Raw genomic sequence first — 20,686 nt, forward strand, 5'->3', positions numbered from 1 at the left:
TTTCTCTTCTCCGTTTTGGTTCTGGTTACAGGTCCACGCTGCCTCGGTCGCCGCTAGCCACCCGGTTCCAGACTCATTTGCCCCGGTTGCCCCCGTCGCCGCTGGTATCGCTGGTATCGCCGTCGGCTTCCCTAGCGTCCTTTAAATCTGCTCTCCCCGCCAGACCTTCCCCGTGCAGATCATTTTCAACTTCTATCGCCAACATGGGTTCCCTCGCTCCTTATCAGCGCAAGCACAAGATCACCGTGGTCGGCTCCGGTAACTGGTATGCTCCTTCTTCTCGTTGTTCCTGTTCCTGTCTTCTCCTTCTTTTGAAACCAGTGGTTGCGACTTGAGCCCGTTGGCCTACTCTCTTCTCCCATGCCCTGCTACTCGTCCGTTGGGATCGTTGAGATCGTGGTGACTAACGTTGGGATCTCACCCACAGGGGCTGCGCCATCGCCAAAATCGTTGCCGAGAATGCCGCTAGCAATCCGGACATCTTCGAGGAGACGGTAGAGATGTGGGTGTTTGAGGAGAATGTTGAGATCCCAAAGGACTCGCCAAACTTTGACCCCGCGAACCCCGGACCCCAGAAGTTGACCGAGGTGATCAATCGGGCCCACGAGAACGTCAAGTATCTGCCTGGCGTTGGGCTTCCTGTCAACCTGCATGCCAACCCGTCCCTGGAGGACGCGGTCAAGGACAGCACCATCCTCGTTTTCAATCTCCCCCACCAGTTTATCCTCAAGACCTGTGAATCCATCAAGGGTAAGATTCTGCCCTATGCCCGTGGTATCTCTTGTATCAAGGGTGTCGATGTCAACGAGCACGGTATCAACCTGTTCTCCGAGACTATCGGCAAGATTCTTGGCATCTACTGCGGTGCCCTGTCCGGCGCAAACATTGCCAACGAGGTGGCCAGAGAGAAGTGGTCCGAAACCACTGTCGCCTACGACCCTCCTCACCTGGACTCCAAGGCCCCCTCGCCCTCGGGCTCCCAAGTAAACCTGGTGGAGTTTGAGCACAAGGACGTCTCTGGCAACTTGTCCAATGTCAAGCTGCAAGCGCTGCCCTCGGACTACCCACCCATTGACCACAGCATCCTGAAGTCTCTCTTCCACCGCCCCTACTTCCATGTTCGGGTAGTGAATGACGTCGCCGGTGTTTCCATCAGTGGTGCCCTGAAGAACGTTGTCGCGCTGGCCGCTGGCTTCGTTGTGGGCATGGGCTGGGGTGACAACGCCAAGGCTGCCGTGATGCGCGTGGGTCTGATGGAGATGGTTCGATTTGGTGACAAGTTCTTCGGAGCCACCATTGACCAGCGGACATTTACCGATGAGAGTGCCGGTGTCGCTGATTTGATTACCAGCTCCAGCGGTGGCCGTAACTTCCGTTGCGCCAAGTACAGTGTTGAGCGCAACCAGTCTATCGAGCAGATCGAAAAGGATGAGCTCAACGGCCAGTCGCTGCAAGGTACCCTCACAGCTGCTGAGGTCAACAGCTTCTTGAAGAAGCAGGGCCAAGAGGAGGATTTCCCTCTATTTACTGCTGTCTACCGTAAGTCCCTTTTCCCCCTCCCATTCCCCTCTTGCATGTGAAGCCTTGTATACTTACAATTTTCGACAGGCATTCTGCAAGGAACTATGCAGGTCTCAGAGCTTCCTTCTTATATTGAGCGGTAAATGCTTTCTCATGGCGTCCCTTTTTCTTCGTATATGTTTTGTTAAATTGTGATTCCTTGACAGCCCTCCGGTGACGCGTGCCCCGACTTCTACTTCTACTTCTGATCAGGATGGTGAGGATGATGGTTCTCGGTTTGCTGCTCGGCTTTGATTACGAACTTTTTTTTTGGGGGGGGGGGAACGGGGTTTAAGCATGGGATTTTAGATAGATTTACGATTGTATTTATGCATCTAAACGAATTGGATATTACTGTTACGGGTATAGAATGGTGTGTGCAATTTTCTTGGTAGTTTCTTGGTCTGTTGGGGGGGGGTCCGAGCTCCCAAGGTTTTTGCTGGGTAGTTGGCCCGTCGTACCCCTGTCCTGTCAGAGCTGCAAGACGATGAACCGTGGAAGTAGTTGTAGCCGTAGTATGGCAATTAGCAAAATCATAATAATGGCAATTACCATGACCATGATAGAAATCAATCAATGACCCAAATCTGTGCTCAATCTCAACCTGTGTGGGGATGGCAGGTGTTCCCCGTGGGAGTCTCGACCCGGCGCTAAAAAATACCTGGCCAGGGCCCAAATGCATGATGTCATCTGGCGCGACAACGCCTGGTGAGGGGGAAACACTCAGCTTCCTCTTTTCTTCTGCAACCTCTTCTCGCGGCCTTTTCTTAGGCCATTCGCTCGCTGAACCCTCTCAGCGATTCACGGGGTAGCATTCTTCAGCTATTTCGCGGTGTGTCATTTTGACAACCAGCTCCAGCCCTGATTGTCGCCGAATTTCGATCATTCCACGACGATCATCATGGCCCCCCCCACGCCATGTCTATCTCTTGCCATTGAAGGATGATGGCTCGCCCGATGTACCTGGAGGATACATCTATCTCCCTCCTCCGACTGATGAAGGTTACCTCCTTCGTTTCATCATCGAGGGAACCAGCTCCATCTGCCGGCATGGAAGCCTGTGGGTCAACCTCCCTGAAGAAGGGAAGGACTTTGATCGCCATTCATTCCGTGAATTCAGGTATAGATAATCTCTCCGTATTTTAAATATTCTCGAAGAGAAAATATACTGATTGAGTGTAGACTGCAGCCGAATTTCAACCAGAACATTCAAATCGACATCCCAGTGACTCGTGCGGGTGCTTTTGCCTACTACACTACATTCTATCCATTGCCAGAGTTCTCGGTCGAAGATGTCCCCACTCCAGAGCCAACTAAAACTCCTCTTCACTACATAGACGTCTCGCCGAGACTGACTGTCCAAGGCAAGGATCTGCCCCTCAATGCTCTCTCCATCTTTTCGGTGATCTCCAAATTCATGGGCCAGTACCCCACCGACTGGGATAAGCATCTCAATGGAATCAGTCAACGGAACTACAACATGGTTCACTTCACACCTTTAATGGAGCGTGGTGCCTCCAATTCCCCCTACAGCATTTTCGATCAGCTATCATTCGATCCTGCCTTTTTCCCCAATGGGGAGGCCGATGTGGCATCGCTGGTCTCGCGGATGGAGACGGAGTACGGGCTATTGACTCTGACGGATGTCGTTTGGAACCACACGGCTCACAACAGCAAATGGCTGGAGGAACACCCCGAGGTAGGTTATAGTGTGGAGACCGCTCCTTGGTTGGAGTCTGCGCTCGAGTTGGATACTGCCCTATTGAAGTTTGGCGATAATCTCGAAAGTCTTGGACTACCGACAGAATTCAAAACTGCCGAAGACCTAACGGCTGTCATGAAGGTCCTGCGTAAACAGGCTATCGACGGGATTCGTCTGTGGGAATTTTATGCTATCGATGTCAAGGCCGATACCAAGAAGATCTTAGAAGCCTGGACTACCGGAAAGGTGGACCGGACCAGTCTGGAACATTCTGAGGTGCAATTGTTCAAGGACCTACCACCCAAGAAGCAAGCTCTGACAATTCGCGAACTCGGTATTCCAAACTCGAAGCAGGTTCTAGGAAGATTCGGCCGTTCCGTGGATGCAGCATTCGGTGCGTCTTTGCTCACAGTCCTTCACGGCGAGTACAACCAAGCCAGCTCGAACGTTGGCGAAGTCGAATCCTCCTTGTCGAAGATCCTTGACTCTGTCAACCTACCCCTCTACGAGGAATATGACACGGATGTTGCCGATATTATGGACCAACTGTTTAACCGCATCAAATACCTACGAATTGATGACCATGGTCCTAAAATGGGACCTGTGCACAAGGACAGCCCTCTCATCGAGACCTACTTCACCCGTCTTCCAGAAAACGAGGTTACCAAGCAACACAGTTCAAAATCCTTGGCACTGGCCAATAACGGATGGATCTGGAATGCCGATGCAATGCGTGACAACGCCGGGCCAGATTCTAAGGCCTACCTTCGTCGTGAGGTCATCGTTTGGGGTGATTGTGTCAAGCTCCGCTATGGAAACTCGCCCAAAGATAGCCCATTCCTTTGGGATTTTATGACTCGATACACCCGACTTATGGCCAAATACTTCACTGGATTCCGCATTGACAACTGCCACTCGACGCCTCTTGTCGTAGCTGAATATCTGCTAGACGAAGCTCGAAAGGTCCGACCAGACCTAACGGTATTCGCCGAACTATTTACGGGATCCGAAGAGGCCGATTATGTTTTCGTCAAGAGGCTCGGAATCAATGCCCTCATCCGGGAGGCCATGCAAGCCTGGAGCACCGCAGAATTGAGTCGTCTAGTCCACCGTCATGGAGGTCGCCCAATTGGTAGCTTTGACGTGGATTTGCCATCTGCTGGCAGCTCTCACGCCATTGCATCTGCGAAGAGTGGAGCTTCGGATGAAAGGATTACCCACATTCGGCCGTTGCCTGTTCAGGCCCTCTTCATGGACTGCACCCATGATAATGAAGTGCCGGCCCAGAAGCGAGATGTTAGGGATACTCTTCCCAACGCTGCTCTCGTTGCCATGTGTGCATCTGCCATCGGAAGTGTCATGGGATACGATGAGATTTACCCTAAACTTATTGACCTGGTCCATGAGACTCGACAATATGCATCTCCGTTCTCCGGGGATCACGAGCTGAAGGCAGGGGCTGGTGAAGGTGGCATTGGAGGTGTCAAGAAGATATTAAATGATCTTCACACCATGATGGGCGTTGAAGGCTACGATGAGACTCATATTCATCACGACGGGGAATACATCACCGTTCATCGTGTTCATCCCAAGACCCGAAAGGGAGTTTTCCTTATCGCTCATACGGCATTCCCAGGAAATAACAGCGGAGCTGTCTTGGCTCCGACTCACATCAGTGGTACCCAGGCCAAGCACCTCGGGTCATGGGTGCTGGATGCCGATGCCTCCGATGATGCTAAGGCTAAGGCTATGTCGGACGATAAACAGCTCAGAGGACTTCCCAGTCAGACACGTGATATCGAAGGCACTAAGATCGAAGGTGATAAAGATGATGTGACTGTGGCGGTCTTGGAAACTTTGGTGCCTGGATCCATTGCTTTGTTTGAGACCTGGATTCCTAGCGCCGAGCACGCAAAGGGGCTCGACAATTTTGTTTCTACTGGCGCCGATGAGGCATTCTCGGACCTAAGCTTGGTCGACTTGAACTTTGCTCTCTATCGCTGTGAAGCTGAAGAGAGAGACTCCAGTAATGGCCAGGACGGTGTCTACAGTATTCCCAATCACGGCGCACTTATCTATGCCGGTCTTCAGGGCTGGTGGAGTGTTCTTGAGGATATCATCAAGTACAATAAGCTCGGCCATCCACTTTGCGACCATCTCCGCGAAGGCCAGTGGGCTCTCGACTTCATTGTTCAGCGCATGGAAAAGGTTGGGGCTAAAGAAGGCCACGCTGCCCTTAATAAGCCTGCTGCTTGGCTGAAGGAGAAGTTTGATGCTGTTCGCGGATTGCCAAACTTCTTACTTCCTCGCTATTTCGCCATGATTGTACAGGTAGCATACAACGCTGCCTGGAAGAGCGGCATTCACCACTTTAGTGATCTTGTGAGACACGGCCAGGAGTTCACTCACCAGCTTGCCATGGTTAGCGTTCAGCAAACTGGGTACGTCAACTCGGCCTCTTTATGGCCTACTAAGCAAGTTCCCAGCCTGGCTGCAGGCCTACCTCATTTCGCGGTCGATTGGGCCCGCTGCTGGGGCAGAGATGTCTTCATCTCTATTCGCGGTCTTTTCCTTTGCACAGGACGCTTCGATGATGCCAAGGAACATATTCTAGCTTTCGCGAGTGTTCTCAAGCACGGCATGATCCCCAACCTTCTCAGCAGCGGTAAGCTGCCCCGTTACAATTCCCGAGATTCGGTTTGGTTCTTCCTACAAGCTATCCAAGACTACACCAACATAGTTCCCGACGGAATCAAGCTCTTGCAAGAAAAGGTCCCAAGAAGGTTCCTCCCATATGATGATACATGGTTCCCATTTGACGATCCGCGCGCCTATTCCAAGAACCCAACTGTTCTGGAGGTCATCCAAGAAGTTTTCCAGCGACATGCCCACGGGATGTCATTCCGTGAATACAATGCTGGACCCGATCTTGATGTTCAGATGAAGACTGAAGGATTCCAGATCGACGTCAAGGTAGACTGGAAGACTGGTATCATCTTTGGTGGCAGCCAGGATAACTGCGGTACGTGGCAAGACAAGATGGGTGAAAGTGAAAAGGCCGGCAACAAGGGTGTACCAGGCACACCGCGTGATGGTGCTTCAATCGAGATTACCGGACTCTCCTACAGTGCCCTCGCGTGGGTTGCAAAGCTGAACGAATCAAGTGTCTATCCCCATGCAGGAGTGGAGATCGGTGAAGGTAAATCTATTACCTTTGCTGAATGGGCGAACAAGATCAAGACAAATTTCGAGCGATGCTACTTCATCCCCGTGAATCCGGCCGAAGATGGCCAATATGATGTGGATCCCAACATCATCAACCGACGAGGCATCTACAAGGATCTCTACAAGTCCGGCAAGCCCTTCGAAGATTACCAGCTTCGAGCCAATTTCCCTATTGCAATGGCTGTTGCACCCGACCTCTTCACACCCGAAAAGGCCTTAACTGCTTTGTCAATCGCTGATTCTGCCATCGTTGGCCCCGTCGGAATGGCTACCTTGGACCCCTCGGACCTCAACTACCGCCCTAACTACAACAACTCGGAGGACTCCACCGACTTCGCCACTTCAAAGGGCCGCAACTACCACCAGGGCCCTGAATGGGTCTGGCAACGTGGCTACTTCCTCCGTGCTTTATTGCACTTTGATCTCCTGCGTCGCAAGACGGCTGATGAACGCATTGAATCTTTCCAACAAGTTACTCGGCGACTGGATGGTTGCAAGAAGGCGCTGCGGGAAAGCCCATGGAAGGGCCTGACTGAGCTTACCAACAAGAATGGAGAGTATTGCGGTGACTCGGTAAGTTTTGAATTTTTCTCCAGTTTGTTCCCAATACTAATCGCAGAAATTATAGTCCCCCACCCAGGCATGGTCTGCTGGATGTCTTCTTGATCTATATTATGATGCCTCCAAACTTTCCTAGATAATCTTGATGATAGTTAGAGATACGATTACATAGCATTATGAAAGCGTTCTTTTGATGGACAGTCCTTTTTTTGCATCGTGACATCAATAATAGAGCAGCGGAGCACAAGCTCAATCTCATTTCAATGACCCTAAGAACTCCTTTGGTCTTATGCCAATCGAGCTGGCATTGCTCCTGTCATCTCTGCAGATGTAGATCATAAAAATGACCATACTACATTTGCTACCTACTCTCTCATATTAAAATAAACTTTGAGGGAAGTTGGCTGCAGAAAAGTAATTGGTGAAGCGTTCCTAGTCATTGAGGTCGAGCTGATTGCTTGAAGCATAGCGCGGAATTATGCTAGCGCACAATATTGAGCCGGATGACTAAGCACGTCGTCATCGAACAAAACAAAGGAGCTCCGGGGGTCCTTCGTTCTTCAAGATCGCCTTGCAACTGTGAAACGCGAAAGCTCGGTCGAATATTGCGCGAAGATACATCTGTGCTAGTCTCTCATTTGATCTGCCAGGTCGCATTCCTCAACCCCGCCATTACGCCCTCGATGGACCGGTAACTCGAACATCCCTCCGCCCATTTGACTTCACCGCAGCCTTCCGAGTCGGAAGATACCCTTGCAGAAACGATGTCATTTACGACATCGGCAGCAACTGCACTATGGACCGCGCTTAAAGATGACACGCACGATGGGGACGGAAAGCCGAGGTTGTCAGATCCGAGGGCAGAACAGCGTGACCTGTATACACAATTTGTGATCAGCTTTGCGCTCGGTCTGGGGGCCTTCATAACTTTCTGCGTAAGTTTTTGACGTCCCAAGTACGATTTTCATCTCTTATTAACGCCTGACTGGCTGTAGATATTACGCCCTAAATGGACTGAGCTGTATGCAGCGCGGAGACAACAAAGATGCGCTGCTTCGCGGCTACCGGAGTTGCCGGACAGCTTTTTCGGATGGATCCCAGTGCTGCATCGCATAACAGACGAGGAAGTGCTCTACTCGGCTGGTCTTGATGCATATGTCGTGAGTCCGCTTGCTTGCCTCTTTACCCTTGCGGGCCGTTCGCAGACGACATTTCGCTAATATGAATTTATGCCTAGTTCCTTTCCTTTTTTAAATTTGCTATTCGATTCCTGCTCGCCGTATTTGCCTTCGCGGTAGCCATTATTCTTCCCATACATTACGCATTCATCGGAGAGTATGGAGTTCCCGGTTGGGACAAAAACGACCCACCTGGCAATGATACGACAAGCGGGATAGGAGAGTTTTTCAAGGACAAAGACAAGAACAAAACTAATTACTCCTACCTCTGGATATACGTCATTTTCACCTACATCTTCAGTAGCTTGGCCGTGTATCTTCTGCTTCAGGAAACGAAGAAAATCATTCGCACTCGACAAACCTATCTCGGCAGCCAAACCAGCACAACGGATCGTACTATCCGGCTCTCTGGCATTCCGCGTGACATGGCATCAGACGATAGTATCAAGGAATTTGTGGAGGGACTGAAAGTAGGAAAAGTGCAGAATGTCACCCTGTGCCGACGGTGGCGTGAGTTGGATAATCTCATTGATGAAAGGATGGAGATTGTTCGAGAATTGGAACGGGCTTGGACAAAACATATGGGATACAAGCGCCCACGAAATGATGGTAATACGCTACCGCTCACGCGCCAGCCCCCGTACGCTACACTTTCGAGTCTACCCTTAGAAGAGGACCATGAACATTCCCAACTACTCCCGGAAAGCGAGCGCGAACACATCTCGGCATATAGCGACGAGCGCCCCAAAGTTCGTGTCTGGTATGGCCCATTGAAACTCCGATACCGATCGATTGATGCCATCGACTATTATGAGGAAAACTTGCGAAAGATCGATGAGCAAATCCAGACTGCTAGGGAGAAGGAGTATACCTCCACCGAGATCGCCTTTGTCACAATGGAATCAATTGAGGCGTCTCAGACGCTGGTCCAAACAATTCTTGACCCTCACCCGATGCAAATGTTTGCTCGACTCGCGCCGGCACCAGGTGACGTTATCTGGAAGAATACCTATCTTTCTCGTACCCGCCGCATGGTCCAGTCATGGTCTATCACGCTCGTCATCGGGTTCCTGACGGTCTTCTGGTCTGTTCTCTTGCTTCCTATTGCAACTCTACTGGAACTAGAAGCTCTCCACAAGATCATTCCACAACTTGCAGAATTTTTGGCAATGCACCCTTTCTTAAAGTCGCTGGTCCAGACTGGTCTGCCAACTTTGGCATTCTCCCTGTTAACCGTTGCCGTTCCATACCTATATGAATGTGAGTTTTTACTAACGCTGAAAGAGTAGTTGGTATGAATTGAAAACTGACCAAGGTCTAGGGCTATCGAATCACCAAGGAATGATGTCGCGCGGGGATGTTGAACTTTCTATCATCTCGAAGAACTTCTTCTTCTCTTTCTTCAACATGTTTCTTCTCTTCACGGTGTTTGGTACAGCAAGTGGATTTTACGGCTTTTGGGAAAACTTGCGGGATGCCTTCAAGGATACCACAACCGTTGCACTTGCGCTTGCCAATTCCCTGGAAGGCCTAGCGCCATTTTACATCAACCTATTGATTCTGCAGGGTCTTGGTCTATTCCCTTTCCGACTTTTGGAGTTTGGAAGTGTTGCTTTGTATCCACTCAACTTCCTTCGGGCCCGAACACCCCGAGAATTTGCAGAGCTGTCCACGCCACCCAAGTTCAGCTATGGATTCTCCATCCCACAGACCATTTTGGTCTTGATCATCTGCGTTGTCTATAGCGTGTTCCCCAGCTCCTGGCTGATCTGCCTGTTCGGTCTGGTCTACTTTTCCATCGGGCAATTCATCTACAAGTACCAGCTTCTCTACGCCATGGACCATCAACAACACTCGACTGGTCGTGCCTGGCCAATGATCTGCAACCGAGTTTTTGTGGGACTGGTTGTATACCAGCTCGCCATGATCGGCGTATTGGCGCTACGCAAAGATATCACTCGCCCTCTGCTCCTTGTACCTCTTCTGGGCTTTACCGTCTGGTTCAGCTACTGGTTCGGACGGAATTATGAGCCACTCATGAAGTTCATTGCTTTGAAGAGTATTGATCGCAACCTCCCTGGCGGCGGAGACATCTCTCCCTCTCCATCATCCACGCTTTCACCACCTTCGGGTTTAGACCGTGATGCGGCACCTATTCGCATAGGGGGCCGTGAGCTCGAACTGCGACTGAAGAAATATGTCAACCCGAGTCTGATTGTTCCCCTCCATGGTGCTTGGCTGCCAGGACGGAATCCTGCTCAAGGCAATGGCGGCTCCGCATTCGAGGTCCACCAGACTCGGAATGACATCAGTCCATGATAACCTACCAGCGGTTCTACTATCGACAGTTTAATTTTGACGCAAACGCCTGTTGTATTTTCCCTTTCTTTATTTTCTCGACTGTCCACGATGCTATACGACCTTGATACCTCTCCCTGCCTTCTTTTATCTTGTACTGGTGATCATCTCTGTATACCCTTCCCGTCATATTGTCCGTCTCTTGCCTTTGCAATTTTTTTCTGCTTTCAACCATCCCGCCATCATCGCCTAAATATTCTTTACTGCACATTTGATCTATACTACTAGTACGCATCTCGGTTTTCGGACTCGCGTCAGCTTTACTCCGCAGTCTCAGTATGTCATTTTTTACATTCCCGGCATGCTTCTTTTTCCACTCGAGGATAGAATTTGTACATTATGGCGATCGCCAAACTGGCGGACATGGACATGCCGCCAGCGCTCTAGACTGTTCATAGTACCCTCCAGTGTTGCCTGACAGGTGGAATTTGACACATTGACCTCTTCGGTTATACTATCTGGACACATTCTTCAAGTTTCAGATTGTCCGTGGCCAACGTGGCAGTGGCAATGTCGGGGCTGTGACACTTGGGGCAGAGTTTGATTATCTTGCCACCTTCCAGCTGACACTACAGGTGATCAGTCATGCCAAGGTTGATGAGGGGGTTGCATTTCCTTGAATAGGAGCTACCGCCCGAGACTGATCACGATACGCCGGTACGGATGTTGGGGCTGGAATGTGAAAGTAGTACATACTACTGACTGCTAGTAACTACTAGTAACTGCCTGTACTATCATTCAGCCTTGTGTGACAGGTAAGCTGTGCGTGCTGGAATAAGTTCAAGCTCCTCATCTACATCATTGCCCTTTCATTCAAAGCCATTGACAGGCCAGTAAGAAGATTTGGTCTGGCTCCGGATTCGGTGAGTATGCTTATATGAATGCCCCTAGGTACCACGGCATGAAGTAACTACCGATCGAACCGGGGAGGGTTGATCAAGTACTCCATACCCAAGTATGAGGCTATTCTCAAAACGACTCGGCATGGTACAGCGGTGTACTCGGACTCAGTACAACTGTTAGTCACTAGTCGAGCTGACTTTGTATGGAGCTGGCGGGTGCTTCTGGAATCCTAGTATCCAAGGGGGTCCACATGGCCCGCATGGGATCGAGGGTCAACATTCCGGAGGGCCTTGCAGTGGTCATCGTAATATCCAAGACAAGGGGGCCGTGTGTATTATAGGATATGATGAGTGTTGTTGTGATGATTCGGATCAGATCACCAGTTTGAATTATCAAGAACAAAACAGGGGAGAGACATGGCAGAAACAGAGTAGAAAAAGGGGAAGAAAGTGTTCAGTCTGGACTGTGCAGAAAGTTGCATCGCTGCTGCATTCGGCATCATCGCATTCTTCGCTTCCTCTTCCACTTTTACTTCCACTTCCACCTCCACCACCTCCACTCTTTTCCACTTGCAATGCAAGAGTTACAGACCCATCTTTTATTCTTTTTCACACACTGCACGCCCAAGTCCGTTGCCTCGTTCATTCCCCACCCCACCTCGTCTGCGCAGCTCACTCTCACTCGTTCACATTGGCACTCACACTCGCGGCTCAGCCATGAACCTATCTCCGATGAGCCCCCGTCTAATCGGTAGCCCTCTGGAACTTGAAGTGCTCCACTTCTTCGGACTCCCGCCATCAACGTGGCTCATGTCTTAGTCTCGACGTCAAGACGATGGCGAAAGTTTGAATGTATAGATTGGAGTCTCCCCCCCTCCTCCCTGGTCCTGCAGTAGAAAAACCCTTGCCTCGTCCCCCCGGCTGCCCGAGTCTATCTATCAGATTCTTCGTCCACACTCTGCAGCTCAGGTTCAGGTTGTCCCAGGGACTCTTGTTGTGTCCACCCCACCGCTTTCGCGTTCGGTTCGGTGACACCATCCCATTTGAAGCGGAATACAACCTCGCGACCCGATTCCCACATATTTGCCTCAAAGCCCGGACTCTTGTTCTCTCTCTCTCTCTCTCTCTCTCGCGCGCGCGCCATTTTCGTGGATATACCACCATGAGATACTCCCGCCCGTGAGATCGTGCCCACCAGATTAGATCTGTCTTTCATGCTCCGCTAGCGAATAAAACGCTCGATGCGTCATTGAATCTTCTCCACATCTCGATCTGCCGTTTGATGTGGAGCCCTACCATCCCCCATTTTAGACTTATCTCACATTGCCGGCCGATCATCTGTACGCATCTGGAGTGGAATATCTCTTTACCACCCCCGAGGGAAAAGTCTTCGTGGATGCTGGCTTTTGATCGATTTTATCTTTCCGGCTCAACTTCTGTTCATTGAACCTCTCTCCAAAGCTAAGAACATCGACAAGTTGTGGTGTGTGTTGAGTGGCCAGGGCTGCTACATGGCTAGTAGTATGCCGGCTCTGAGGTCTCACGACAACGGCTCTCTGAAGCACTTGTCCGCAGTTAGTGTTCTACAAGCCGAGCGAAAATCCGAAATTAGGCCAAAGGCCGTCTCACAACCACATCCACACCGCTCAATTACAACCGCAAATGCTGCGTCTTCCGGCGACTCCGAAGTAAGGTCGGCGACATACCATACTACTCCGAATGGCGGCGAGTATCTCAATATCGCGAGTGGCTCATCGTCCCCGGCTGCGAACATTACACCGCCTGAGATTCTGCTCCAAATATTTTCCATGTTAACACCTCGGGATTTCGACAATGCTCGCCGTACATGCTCGCAATGGATGCGCGTGGGTATGCATCGAAATTTGTTAGAGACTATGCTCAAGCGAGCCGGGTGGTGGGATGCATATCAGCAGGATATTGAGAATCAAAGAACTCGACCCCGGGCATCGATTGAAGAAAGTGACGTCTGGAAGATGAGCAGACGATTTGCAACCGAGTGTCTACTGGCCGGACGAAAATCAAATATTGAAGAGTCTGGCTTTGTGGTCACGCAGGTCATTGATTTCTCTGCGTTGGCGCAAGGCTTGCCTCCTACCAAGAGCCGTCGCATCCTCTCCAACGTCCGAGAGAAAAGGACACGGGAAATATCATCTACTTTCAGTGTCAGTACCTGCAGCAATTATGTTCTTGTGACGACCGGCTGCAAAATACACGTCTTTCAACTTCTTGGGAGAAAGTCTAGCTTGTCTCGGTCCATAGACCTGGAGGACACTGACCTGGTCCCAATCACCACTATCGAATGCGAGCTCGAGGTTCTCTCCGCAGTTCTAGATACTAGTACACCCAGATTCATCATAGCGGCATTATTGAAAAACCGTGTGGGAATGGTGTGTGACCTGAATGCATCACCCACTGGCTCTGTATTCACTGCTGGCACTGCTGGCACTGTGAAGCAGGATATACGCCAGATGTCGAAGAACAATCACAGTTCGCAACATTACTACTACAATATCTGCTCAGAGGACCACCCTCCCCGAACGATCGCACTGTATCCCGGTCGCCGCTGCGTCGCATTTGGCTGTGCAGGTGGCATCGAGGTTCACTGGGTGGACGAGGCAACACAGCGAGACCAAAGACGACATTTCCCCATGTCTCAGCCCTCCGAAGCCCTCCACTTCCTCCCGAACACGTCTGGAACCCCGTCAGAAATGCGTCTCATATCCTCTCTGGCTGGACCCGGAGTCCACGAGTGCGCATGCCGGCAATCGCCAAACCCGGACCATCCCAAGAAATGCCAATTCCATATGCTGTCAGGTCCCCAATCCTTCGGTCGCAGAGCTCCGACCAATACTTCCGCTTTGAGCCTTGTTAGGGCCACACACTGCCACCACTATCGCGCGGTCCCTATCAACGATGGCTACCACATCATCTTCGTCGAGCCTCGCACCGGTTTCCTCTGCATTGGATCCGACGCTCCAGTTGGCGGGCCAACAAGTCTCACGCGAGCCTTTATTTGTGTCCCGCCTTTCGCTCGAGTAACTCCTCCCGATTCGAATGACGCTCGCAGCCCGACGGTTTTCACAGTAGGCTCCGACTTGAATTGGGGCCTGCGTGTTGTAGCTGCTTACCGAGACCGCATTGTCCTATACTCGGTGCCCTTAGATGTATTCAATGTGATTCGCAAAGAGCGCGAGCGCCAAGGTGACGGTGTCATGGGTGATAGTGACCTAGCGCACAACTGGTTTGTTGACCCGGAGCGCTGTCGCAAACGCCGCGAGAGCCTGGTGCAAAATCAGAATGGAGACTGGGAATTCCTCCTAAGTGTTAGGTACCGTCCCACGGCAATGATGTGGCCTTTCAAGATATATGGGAAGGAAATTGGAAGAGTCGAAAATGTTGTCGAGCTGGCACTACAGTCTAGCAATGGAGGCGCGCGCGTGTGGGCTTTTGGTGCGAATGGACAGTCCACCCTCTTCGACATTGATACATTTACGCCTTCACCTCGTCACACACAGAACACCCCTCGCTGCAAATCCATCACCATCGCATCAGACGGGAGTCTTCAATCCGCTACATTGGGCAACAAGCCCGAACCCGCCCCCTCTCTTCGGTCATCTCGCAAACGCAAATCCACACAATCGAACGTTGACTTCGTTGGCCGGTACGGTACGAGCCGCTTCGTGCCAAGCGTGGCTCCGGAAGGTGAACCTACCGACGCCGTTCCAACGGGAAAGCAAAATGGGAGTTCACCCGTCCGTCGTCCATCATTTGCTGCTTGTATTGTGGATTTCAAGATTCCGGAGCTTGGAACGAGAAATGGTCGATCGAGAAATGGTCTTGACTCATCTTGACAGTACTTCTACTACTTTTGTATAAGGGGCGTGACTCGGAACTGGTCGTAGTAAATTGCATATAATCAATCGACCAAGTGTATCTAGATGAATATATTTCAAATTCGATTACAACCTTGGAAACTGGAACCACCTGGCTTCCAAGTTGCTTCACCTAAGGCGTCAGGATTCGAAACTTATGTAGTAGATGCTCACCTGTAGGACTGGCACCAAGGTTAAGATTCGATCTGGACTACTAGTAGTAGTACACAAAAAGGGTATCAATCATCCATTGTTCGCTCGCCATCTCCAAACACCTTCTTGAAGACACAATCATAACTATGCCACATAGTCGCAAATATCAAATTCAACAGAGACAACAGCCACGCTGGACTGCGGCCATCGGGCCCTGCAAGCTTCTTGCAGAGCGCGAAGAGGGAGAGAATGATGGGGCCGAACAAGAGCAGGATGACCACTTTCCCGACCTTTTGCCGGAACGTTGTAATCTGATAAGAATGAAACCCGGAAAGATATTCTTGATAAGCTACCGGAAGATTATGTTCCCTCGCACCCGTGGTGATTAGGTCGAGGTAGCGAGCAGAAGGCTGAGCGTAATTAAGATTGGGACGCATATGTCGGCCGAAGGTCAGTGACGAGGGCTTAGAGCACGAGGATGGTGTCACTAGCGCACCGCCGCTTTCATCAACCATGGGCTGGGGCGAGAGGAGAGTATGTGCTTTGAAAGGAGGGGTGTCTGGATGACTAGGCACGGGATCGGTAGACCTGTAGTCATCAGGGAAAGCGTGACAATCCACCACGATATCCCGGTAACCACCGCCGCCCCCCTCCGTAGCGATGATTTTCGCGTAGTCGGATAGAGTTACCTCGTAAACCACTCCGACTAGTGGTTTGTTCCAACGATGGGTGTGGGAGCCCGCTCGCAGCTCTCGCGTCTCACAGACAAGCGGTGTCTTTTCTGACAGGTATTCTCCGTCCACACTGGACGCTGAGTCATCTTCAGAAGACTCTTCTTGTTCTTCCAAGGAGTCGGGATCCCGGAATTCTGTGGCTGCGAAACAGGGTTCAGCGTACGGAACACCCGGGAGATTAAAATGATAACCGTAGCTCCGGTACAAGAACGATGATTTGCGAGAGCGGTTTAATCCCCCGCTTGCCGAGAAAGGTTTTTGCGGCTAGGTTGGATCCGTAGGCCAAGTAAAAGACTGACTGTTCCGTTCCCTCTGTCCCCGTCGTCAGGGATTGCCCTTCTTGGAGATTTTTGGCGATTTTCTCAGACAAGTGCACATCGTAATCGAGCGAGCCATCCAGACTGGAAGCGCGACGACGCTGTTTGGAGGTGGTTGGAGGGATATCGGCGTCGATGCCTGCAGGTTGAGGAAAGACCACAGGTGGGAGGTCTTGCAGCTGGTTCAGAGGCTCAATAGCATTGAACCGGTAGAGAGCAGGCGAGTCCGCCTCGTCATGGGCAACCCGGGGGGGAGATATCTCGAGCCATTATGACGAAGAACAAATGGAGTCGGTGTGGCCAAATGACAGAAGTGCAGGTTAGCGGATAGGTTAGTCATAGGCCAGCTTCTTTATACGTCAACATCCAGGCGTCCTAAATTGAACAGATCGGTGCAATCCTTCCCACCGCTAGCGCACCAGGGGCATTGATAAGCCAGTTGATTGCGATTAATAATCACGGCAGGGTCGGGACCGGCTTGAATAGCTTCCGGTTCCCCGTCTGACGAGGGACGAGGGACGAGGGCAGGAAGCTTCCAGAGCTTCATCCGACGGACTGGCGGCAGCTGAATGGCGGCCTTTGATGATGTGGAGTAGCAAATTCGCGGTCAGTGCATCTGACCGATCTGAGTGCGATCGCCCGAGTAGACATTCTAGACCGCCGGCTCAAGGTCGGGCCTTGAACGAGTGACCGAGGAAGATGCGTGAATGAGGAGAATTAGAGGCAATCGAAATTCAATAGAAAAAAAAAAGAATCGAAGAATCGAAGGAAAGAAACTGCGTAGAAGGAATGCACGCCACGCCCCCGCGGAAGGTGCGACTGGAGTACTCATCATGTGATTCCAGTTCGGCTGATTCAATCTCGCCATGGGCAACTCAGCAACCATTGGAATCCACAAGCAGCACTGATCATTCTATTCATCACTTTTCATTCATGTTTGAAGCTACCAGATGACGATCATCACATTCGAGGCATGTTGAATCGACGTGTGGAGACGTGTGGAGACCACATTGGCCCGAACGCCGGGTTCGCATCAACCCCATCGAGATACATTCGAAAGCTCTCAATACAACCATGAAGCGTCGCCGGGTTTCCGCAGCATTCGTCGAGTTAGACTCCGCAGAGCTGATTCGGACAAAGGATGAAGAAGCAAGCCTATCCGAGCCCAGAGGGCTCGCCTCGTCCCGAAATCAGAATCGCCGTTCTCCAGGAGCAACGGGAGAAGTGAATATCATGTTGGGCAAAACGTCAAGCAAAAAAGGACAAAAAAGGACCGGTGGTGGCCAGCACATGAGCTTTAATACTGCTCTAATGGATGATTCGTCACACTTGGCTGATATCGCGCCTAAGCCTCGTGACATGGAGCACGCCATGTCCACGACGAGCCACACAACTGAAACGTGCGGCCGCACATCATTGGTGACTAGCAATCTGGTGGCTAAAGAAGATAACCGACGTCCGACTGCAGAATCTAATTCCATATCCGACGTGAAATTACAGGCCCCACTGCGAGTTACCCGTTCTGGCTCAGCGACCAGTAACCCACAGGATGATCCGTCGCAAACTAACCATTCTGTGGTCGTTTCTGCCACAAACTTGACCAGTGCTCCGTCTCAACTTGAAGCTCTCGATAGAGAGCCAGGGTCGACCAGGCTGAGCATGCAAGGGTGTCTTATACCCTTCCGGCCAAGACGCTCTACTCGCAAAACCCACACATTGCAGACAAAAGCAGACGTGGACCGGAGTGAGGCTGATGAAGATAGTGTGGACAGGGGTGAACCGTCGATTTCGTCCGCAGATTCCGAACATTCAAATCCACCAAATCAAAAAGGCAAACGCCGACGGAGAGTCTCCAGGCCCCATGCGACCTCGGGAACTCGTAGGAAATTTGCCAGGAATCAAGCCAGGAAATACAAAAATCCCGGCCATGCAATCAATCAGTTATCTCTAACCGCTGACCCCATGGGTGGTTTCCAATTAGATCCGCCGGAGCCCAATGCAGTGCTGCACTTAACTGTGATCAAATCAAATCCTCCGGACGTGAATGATGGAACGGATATTCCTGACATCACTCTTCCTGACATCGAAAAGCGACAGCCAAGTAGGACCGAGGTATTTACTAACAAGCAGACGCTTGTCGATATATCGAGCTGCTCACCAGCCGCCTTTGATCAGACCATACCAGATGCTGATTTCAAACGACCTCCAGATCAACACTCTTTGATGTGGGATGCTCATGGAAGAGGGAAGACAGTCGGGAAAAAACTGACCGATGCTCTCCGGGGATTAAAAAGGACTACTCACAATCACCAGGCCCTCGGAAATGGTGCTCGCTCCACACAAATGTCTGGAATGACCCCAACCAGCCCCAATTCCCCTGGTACTACCGCTCTACAGGAATCTTCGAAACGCATTACTCGCAGCCAGCTTTCGCTGGGGTCGAAAAGAGGAGTAGAGCAAGTGCAAAGCGCTTCCTCAAGTGCATGCGGGGAGCCGGCTGGACCTGGACCTTCCCGGTCAACTTTAGACGCGGAGATGATTTCTCAAAGGAAGGATGCCCTTTTGGATACGGCTGACCCGGCACACCCGCACTCACCCCCAGCTCGAGGGAGTTCGAACAGCAAGGAATCAACAGGACATGAAACCGGAAGAGATGGAGCAATCGAATGTGATAAAATGCCTGAAGATGATCCGCAAATGCCCCGTTTATCGGACACCCCGGCTAATAGGGCTGATACTCCGCTCGCGAATGATCGAAAAGAACCAGATCCCCAGATCTTTGGAGGTGAGACAGCTGTCTCATCGCAGATCTCAGTTGTATTAGAAGATCACCATCTCGAGGCATCGTTTCACCCGGGTGATAGGGGTGAACAGACCCCAGACTCCCAACGGCCATTGCTAGCAGCTCGATCTTGGGCATCCGTGTCGCGGTCTACACGACGAGGCTGCGCTGTTGATCATAATGGAAGCCCTCGACTGAAGCCCCAGGTGGTCACAAGCACCGGTCAGATTCAATCTCGTTTGGAAATGGGCCGGATCCGGTCTATGATTAGAATAAGCGATTCAAGCTCTATTTACTCATACTCGAGTGACGAGAGTCTGGAAGAGTACCTCCACGAGTACCTACCCGAGCACCTACCTGAGCACCAGCCTGTAGCCCGACCAATCTGGAGCAAATTCCAGCGTGATATGTTCAAAGAGTATGGCATAGAAGCAGAAGACCTAATCAAACAGAAGACGAAGCCATTCCTATTTTCTGGAAAGGCCGAAAATGATGTTTATGCGAAAACTCTCGAGGAAAGCCAAAAATTGGAAAAACGACCGGTGGAATCCCCAACTCACATGAACAGAGCTACCTTCGGCGAGACAACCACACGGAGCGTCATTCAAGAAAAGTCACTGGGGGGGGCCGCGGAGTGGTTCACAGCCAAACATCGATAGCCCTGGTCAATCGTCGGATCAAAGGATAGATGCAATAGTGCAAGGTGATACTGAGGGTATGGAATGGATCTCAGCTCTCAAGACTGCACAACAAACTGCACATGACCGATTACTAGAAACAGACCAGGTGAGTCCGATCTACTGATAGATGTGCTAGTGCATTACTAAATGTATGACAGCACTTGTCGACTCAATTGGCTACTGAGCAAGAAAGCATCCGTGAAGTGCTACAGATCTATCGGCAGGGGTGCAATCTCATGTTACAGGAACTCTTCCGAGCACAAGAAGTACGGATGGAGCTATACCAGAAGCAGATGGCGTCGATTAAGGAGCAGCACACAGAGATCTGCCAGGATTTCATTTGGGGATTGCAGGAACTGGACTGTCGGGTGCAGCAGGGATCGGAGAGCCGAGGTGCCCAGGTGCCCAGCTACCCCATATTCCCTAGGCTTTAAGGGGCTAGGACCAAGGCCTAGCGCCTGGAAGCCCTGGAGGTACCTACTACTACGAGTATACTACTACTATTCCTTACTCCGCAGTTGTTAACGCGCCCACGGTGATTGGGGACTGGCGCCGCTCACCGAGGATCACGTGGAGTTGACTCATTCCTCCCTTGCTCTTTTTTCTTATTTCATAGCTGCTGCAGCTTCGTTTTTTCTCTTGCTCCTGGATACAATTCCTCAATACCCTTCGATCAATTACCCCTTAATTCAAATATTATT

General features: G+C 51.0%; 8 protein-coding genes across 8 annotated transcripts; 6 read left to right on the plus strand and 2 right to left on the minus strand.

Annotated features, from left to right (window-relative positions):
• Positions 1-203: 203 nt before the first annotated feature.
• On the plus strand, positions 204-1,815 carry N7481_004419 (glycerol-3-phosphate dehydrogenase family protein; the record flags this gene model as incomplete). Its single annotated transcript, XM_057263638.1, has 4 exons — positions 204-265; positions 428-1,539; positions 1,609-1,660; positions 1,728-1,815. 4 exons carry the CDS (start codon positions 204-206, stop codon positions 1,813-1,815), a joined length of 1,314 nt encoding a protein of 437 aa, XP_057125299.1.
• A 605-nt stretch (positions 1,816-2,420) lies between these two features.
• On the plus strand, positions 2,421-7,184 carry N7481_004420 (putative glycogen debranching enzyme Gdb1; the record flags this gene model as incomplete). Its single annotated transcript, XM_057263639.1, has 3 exons — positions 2,421-2,680; positions 2,743-7,060; positions 7,116-7,184. Coding segments are annotated over 3 exons (4,647 nt in total), but the record flags the coding sequence as incomplete, so codon positions are not given.
• A 628-nt stretch (positions 7,185-7,812) lies between these two features.
• N7481_004421 (putative DUF221 domain protein) lies at positions 7,813-10,545 on the plus strand (the record flags this gene model as incomplete). The annotated part of the gene is made up of 4 exons (XM_057263640.1): positions 7,813-7,983; positions 8,044-8,208; positions 8,286-9,486; positions 9,548-10,545. 4 exons carry the CDS (start codon positions 7,813-7,815, stop codon positions 10,543-10,545), a joined length of 2,535 nt encoding a protein of 844 aa, XP_057125301.1.
• Positions 10,546-12,357: 1,812 nt separating this feature from the next.
• Positions 12,358-12,570, minus strand: N7481_004422 (uncharacterized protein; the record flags this gene model as incomplete). Its single annotated transcript, XM_057263641.1, has 1 exon — positions 12,358-12,570. One exon carries the CDS (start codon positions 12,568-12,570, stop codon positions 12,358-12,360), a length of 213 nt encoding a protein of 70 aa, XP_057125302.1.
• A 379-nt stretch (positions 12,571-12,949) lies between these two features.
• On the plus strand, positions 12,950-15,298 carry N7481_004423 (F-box protein; the record flags this gene model as incomplete). Its single annotated transcript, XM_057263642.1, has 1 exon — positions 12,950-15,298. One exon carries the CDS (start codon positions 12,950-12,952, stop codon positions 15,296-15,298), a length of 2,349 nt encoding a protein of 782 aa, XP_057125303.1.
• A 260-nt stretch (positions 15,299-15,558) lies between these two features.
• Positions 15,559-16,951, minus strand: N7481_004424 (uncharacterized protein; the record flags this gene model as incomplete). Its single annotated transcript, XM_057263643.1, has 3 exons — positions 15,559-16,447; positions 16,506-16,783; positions 16,943-16,951. 3 exons carry the CDS (start codon positions 16,949-16,951, stop codon positions 15,559-15,561), a joined length of 1,176 nt encoding a protein of 391 aa, XP_057125304.1.
• A 646-nt stretch (positions 16,952-17,597) lies between these two features.
• Positions 17,598-19,964, plus strand: N7481_004425 (uncharacterized protein; the record flags this gene model as incomplete). Its single annotated transcript, XM_057263644.1, has 1 exon — positions 17,598-19,964. One exon carries the CDS (start codon positions 17,598-17,600, stop codon positions 19,962-19,964), a length of 2,367 nt encoding a protein of 788 aa, XP_057125305.1.
• Positions 19,965-20,022: 58 nt separating this feature from the next.
• N7481_004426 (uncharacterized protein) lies at positions 20,023-20,419 on the plus strand (the record flags this gene model as incomplete). The annotated part of the gene is made up of 2 exons (XM_057263645.1): positions 20,023-20,091; positions 20,144-20,419. The coding sequence occupies 2 exons, from the start codon at positions 20,023-20,025 to the stop codon at positions 20,417-20,419; spliced, it is 345 nt and encodes a 114-aa protein (XP_057125306.1).
• Positions 20,420-20,686: the final 267 nt, after the last annotated feature.

This window comes from Penicillium waksmanii (assembly GCF_028829765.1).
Source record: "Penicillium waksmanii strain IBT 27052 chromosome Unknown utg000004l:1.0-5674109.0:1.0-5678898.0, whole genome shotgun sequence".
Classification (NCBI taxonomy): domain Eukaryota; kingdom Fungi; phylum Ascomycota; class Eurotiomycetes; order Eurotiales; family Aspergillaceae; genus Penicillium; species Penicillium waksmanii.